At 36.1% G+C, this 6,000-nt stretch overlaps 1 protein-coding gene across 1 annotated transcript in view; it reads left to right on the forward strand.

The window, feature by feature from the left end:
* Nucleotides 1-4,596, forward strand: part of GPR141 (G protein-coupled receptor 141) — a 44,340-nt gene extending 39,744 nt beyond the window's left edge. The window contains exon 2 of the mRNA XM_041727938.1: nucleotides 2,138-4,596. Coding sequence (XP_041583872.1) covers nucleotides 2,152-3,057 — 906 coding nt within the window. The 5' untranslated portion in view covers nucleotides 2,138-2,151 and the 3' untranslated portion in view covers nucleotides 3,058-4,596. The remainder of the gene's footprint in view (nucleotides 1-2,137) is intronic.
* Nucleotides 4,597-6,000: the final 1,404 nt, after the last annotated feature.

Consider the following 6,000-nt stretch of genomic DNA (forward strand, 5'->3'; position numbering starts at 1 on the left):
GCTCTATGCAGGGAGCCGGATGTGGGACTCCATCTCAGGCCCCCAGGATCACACCCCGGGCTGCAGGCGGCGCTAAACCGCAGAGCCATCCAGGGATCCCCTCCTTATGAAATTTTAATACCAAGATATACTCTGTGTCTATTTATGTACTTATGTATGTGTTTTATGCATAAAAAGTAAAGTTTTTTCACACTTCAAGAACAAATTTTTGAGAATATATGATTTACATGTATGTGAGTTTAATGCTTTTGTGGTTCATCAGTGGTTCACTTTTATTGCTGGGTAATTTTGATTGTACGAAAAGACATTCATGAAGTGAATAAGACTAACTGCAAATGTGTTACAAAGGTACTAAGATTATAATTCAACTACTGCTCTTCCTCAAATCTGATTCTCAGGCTCCCTGTTGTCAGTAAACATCTTTTTGGGTTTTTTTAAGATTTAATATATTTATTCATGAGACACACACAGAGAAAGGCAGGGACATAGGCAGAGGAAGAAGCAGGCTCCCTGCGGGGAGCCCGATGCAGAACTTGATCCCAGGACCCGGGATCATGACCTGCACCAAAGGCAAATGCTCAACCACTGAGCCACCCAGGTGTCCTGTTAGTAAACATCTTTAACCAGTTGTTCAAGTTAGAAATCTAGGAGTGACTGAGATACTTTCCCTCATTCTCCCATATGCAGTTCATTAAATTCTATCATTTTCACCTCTAGATTCTTTATTTTTTCCCTTAAGATTGTATTTATTTGAGAAAGAGAGAGCATGAGTGGAGGGGAAGGACAGAAGGACAAGTAGAATCCCCACTGGGCATGAAGCCTGATTCAGGGCTCCATGTGGGGCTAGAAGTGGGGCTCAATCCCAGGACTCTGAGATCACAGCCTGAGCCAAAGTCAGACGCTCAACTGACTGAGCCATCCAGGTATCCTAACCTCTAGATTATTTCTTAAATCTGGTCTCAAGGAATCAGATTTTGCCATGACCCAGAACATTCTAGACATAGAAGGATATTTTTAATCTTAAAGGAAATGGGAAGCCACTGAAGGAATTTAAATAAGAAAATGTAAGTACTTGATTAGTGTAATTAAAAGATTTTTAAATCTTTCATTTAATAAAGAATAAATTATGGGTGGGGGGATGGGGTGACTGGGTGACAGGCAATGAGAGCGGCACCTGATGGGATGAGTGCTGGGTGTTATACTATATGTTGGCAAATCGAACTCCAATAAAAAAAATACAAAAAAAAAAAAAAGAGAGAATAAATTAGAATGTGGATAATGAGTTAAAAGCGACCAACACTATTTGGGGAAAGGATTTCCCCAGAGAAAAAAATGGTAGTGGTTCTTTTACTCATTTGAGGGTATTGGAATGGGAGAATTGGGAGTTATGCTGCATTTTTAGAGGAACCCATGAGAACTTAGCCGAAGTCTCACTGCTAGAAGATAACATAGCTGTGACAAGAAATTCACATATACTCCTATTGATTGTTGCTGCTTTGACTTAATCGATTTTTTTTTGGCCAAACTAACCAGTATCCTAAACGAATTATGTATATTCTCGAATCATTTGCTGATGAATTGAAAGGACTTAGAGAATTAGAATCATACTTCAAAGAAAAATATCTTGTGTACTTAACACACTCACTTAACTTTCCTTCCATGTTATAATTTTTCCCCCACTGGCTGCTGCAGTACTATTATCTATGCATCAGCTACAGATGGTCAGCAATCCAGTTTTACGCACACTTAAAAAAAAGATTTTATATTTACTTGAGAGAGAGTGAACAGAAAGAGAGAGCATGAGGGGGGAGGTAGAGGGAGAAGCAGGAGCAGACTCCCTGCTGAGCAGCAAGCTCTACTTGGGGCTCATTTCGAGGACCCACACGCACGCACATACACACACATCTCTGGGAGCCTCTCGATGAGGCCTCTAACTTATGAAAGCTTAAGAATCAATGACTTACTATGTTTTCAGTCTCGAGTATACAGATAGGCATATGACATAGTCTTTATTCTTAAGGTACTTAAAATTTATATCATATAAACAAATGACAAAATCACATTGCTAGTGCTAAGAAGGAGATAAGAACAAAGTTCTGAAGGTTTTTCAGTTTTATTGGAATTTCGTCTCTTTCAGGTGACTTCTGAAGTATGGCTGGCCACAACACTTCTTCCTGCAGTCCTATACTGACGCCCCATTTAACCACGCTCTACTTCATAGTACTCATTGGTGGGCTGGTGGGCATCATCTCCATTTTGTTCCTGCTGGTGAAAATGAACACCCGATCTGTAACTACCACAGTGGTTATTAACCTGGTAGTGGTCCACAGTGTTTTTCTGCTGACAGTGCCTTTTCGCTTGACGTATCTCATCAAGCACACCTGGATGTTTGGGTTGCCCTTCTGCAAATTTGTGAGTGCCATGCTACACATCCACATGTACCTTACATTCCTGTTCTACATGGTGATCCTGGTCATTAGGTACCTCATCTTCTTCAAGTACAAAGACAAAGTGGAATTCTACAGAAAACTGCATGCTGTGGCTGCCAGTACTGGCATGTGGCTGCTGGTGATTGTCATTGTGGTACCTGTGGTTGTTTCTCACTATGGAACTTACGAGGGGTATGATGAGCAACATTGTTTTAAATTCCACAAAGAACTTGATCGAGCATATGTGCAAGTCATCAACTATATGATAGTCACTACTGTCATAGCCATTGCAGTGATTCTCTTGGTCTTCCAGATCTTCATCATTATGTCAATGATGCGGAAGCTACGCCACTCCTTTCTATCCCACCAGGAGTTCTGGGCCCAGCTGAAAAACCTATTTTTTATAGGAGTCATCCTTGTTTGCTTCCTTCCCTATCAGTTTTTTAGGATCTATTACTTGTACACGGTGGCAAACTCAAGTGACTGTAACAATACTGTTGCATTTTATAATGAAATCTTCTTGAGTGTAACAGCAATTAGTTGCTTTGATTTGTTGCTCTTTGTTCTTGGAGGAAGCCATTGTAAGCAGAAGATAAGTGACCTATGGAATTGCCTCTTGTGCCGTTAGTTATAAACTACAGTATTCAGAATTACTTTATTTTGGGAGTAAAAATGGGCACAGAGAAGTAGGCAGGTGTATTTCCTTACTTGATTAAAAACCATGCCTTAATGTGGCCAAACAAAAAGACAATAAAATGCCAGAGCATTCATTCCAGTCTTTATTTAATCCCTACCATCTCTAAATGAGGCCTGAAGAGAGTCTAGTGATGTTCAGTCCACCTAGAGTTACAATACTGGATTATTTCCAATATAAAAGGTCTACTTGGCCCATCCAGGCACCATGGGTCTAATGGTCTCTGAGCTTCACCAGCTTATTTTTTTAGTTTCGTCAGTTTGAAACGTGGTCTTCTTTAGGCTTTAGATTAGATACAGCCCTTTTTTCATTCTACTTAACCTTAGGTAAGTTAATCCTGGTAATGAATCAACCCCAAAGACACAAACTCTACTTGGCTAACCAGATAAGATGTCCATTCAACTCCCACCCTGACGAACAGTAGATAAAAGCTGAGAACAGAAAGAAACTTTTCTAGATTATCATAACTTTGGTGGGAAGTCACTTATCGAGAAATCAAGAGAAACAGAAGTCCTTGTGACCTTCTGCTATAACAAGGTTATCTAGATTTGACCTTTGAAAAGTCAAGCTTAATGACATGGGATCAACATCCTCAATAACTACAAAAATCATCTAAAAGCCTACTAAACATATATGAATAAGGGTGAAACTATAGGTTAAAGAATATTCCTGACCAATATGCTTCTAAGCATTGAATTCCTAGGGAAGTGATTGCATTTTTCCCTTCCGGCTTTTTCAGAAATCTCTAGATGTCCTGGGCCACAGTTAATTTAGATTTACCTTGCAAAGAGAAAGTTACACTTTTTAGAGTTTCTTTCTATCCTTAAATTTATGAGTCTTTAAAAAAATGAAAACAATATTCTTAAAAAAAGTTTTGAGAAATATATATAAAAATTACTGAGATTAGACTATGAGATTAGGCCACTAAATTGATACATAGGCTTGTGAGTTTTTTTCCCTTCTTGCCTATATTTTTACTATTTCCCTCAAAGTTTCATAATTTCAAAACTCTCTAAGAAAGTAATCCAGTTTCATATCTAATGCTTCAAAAAACCTAGAGCAATTTATGATAGAAATAGAAGAATAGAATGAATTAAGATAAAAATTTTTTCCCAGCAAAATAAATGTTCAGGTTTTAAAGACTTTTTTCGTAATTTGTTATACTCTATGGATCCAAGGATTTATCAAATGAATAAGAAATATCCCTGTGAGTATAAGAAATATCCCTGTGAGTTTTTATGATCACTAAAATTACTGAGTCATAGAAATTAATTTTGAGGAAGAAAAAGAAGTAACAAGCTACATAGACTTGTTCTCCAAATTTTCCTGTTTTAAAATTTATCTATCCTTTTTTTAAAGTTATATTTTCTTTTTTCCTTATTTGTTTTCTTTTCCCATTTGTCCTTAGTTTTTTCTTTTCCTTTTGACTCATAGCATTTGTAAGAAAAATCTTAAGATCCATAGAAGTTTTAAGAAAATTTGTTACACTCATAAAATTTATAATAAAATAATAAAATATAATAAATATAGTATAGAAGGATATAAATAGTATATTAACATTTCTAAACAATAATTTATGGAAATTACATCAAATTTCTCCTTATATATCTGTGTCTTACTATCATAATATCTGTTAACTTGTAAGTTATATTATAATCTCTTCCATATTTTAAATATGTTGAGCTCAGACAATTATGATTTTCCCTGCATTATTACATATTATGACAAAGGGCTTATTTCTGTGGATCTCTAAGAAATATTACCAAATATAGAGATGCAATATTCCATAATATAATATATTCATCAATATTTAGAAAATAATTGGTAATTTTCAATGTGTCTGTTCATTGTCTCTAATTGCTAAGAAAATGAATCTCATGCAGGAGTGGGGGCATCACTGGCCTGTCAGGCCATTTTTGGATATCAAAATTATAAGAGTATACTACTGGCATTTTGTGGCTGGGGCCAGAGACTAGACATCTCGCCTTGCACACAACTCTGCATAGTAAATAATTATCAGGTCTTGCTGTGTATTTGAATGTTCTTCCAGACATTTATGAAGTGAAACGTATGCTCATAATAATTGTCAGGTTTTATTCAGTTTTCATAAACACATAGTATTTTTTGGTATGGTTTTAATTTTCTGAATTTTCCAGAAATGTAGCTGCTATGGATACTGAGGAAAGATTTTATCCTGTTTTCCTCAGAACTTTACTAACTTTACTAAGAAAAGTCTATTATTAATGTCAACACCATCTGTAGCATTCAAATGTAACATAACACATCTGTAAATAAGATTTGTAGTTGTTGTATTCAGGTGGGTACTAGATATAGGTGACAGCATCAGACCGGCTGATTTGTCTCCTTTTGTGATCATGTCTGAGTATTTACACATTGAAATATATATTATTTTATTATAAGTAACTTTCTCTTTCATTTTTATGTTACAGTTAGAAATTATATATATAATACTATAGGAGGGTTATATTATCTATAAATTTTGTTTTAGAATGGTAAAAGTGTTACCAAATATTTGCAATAAAAAGTAAGATTTTGGGTCTGCAAACATTGAGACCACCTGGGCTAGCATAGTCAATTTAAAAGGGAGATTTGCCAATTATGACATTACGAACAGAAAAAATATTCCTATATTTTGGGAATACTTTTTTTTTTTTTAAGAGAGAGAGAGTGTGCGAGCTCTTGGGGAGGGAGAGAGGAAGGAAGAGAATCTTAAATAGGCTTTAAGCTGAGCAAGGAGCCCCATGTGGGGCTCAATCTCACGACACTGAGATCATGACCCTGAGATCAGGACCTAAGCTGAATGTTTAACCAACTGAGACATCCAGGTACCTTTATTTTGGAAATATATAACCTCAG

This window comes from Vulpes lagopus, chromosome 13, assembly GCF_018345385.1.
Source record: "Vulpes lagopus strain Blue_001 chromosome 13, ASM1834538v1, whole genome shotgun sequence".
NCBI lineage: Eukaryota > Metazoa > Chordata > Mammalia > Carnivora > Canidae > Vulpes > Vulpes lagopus.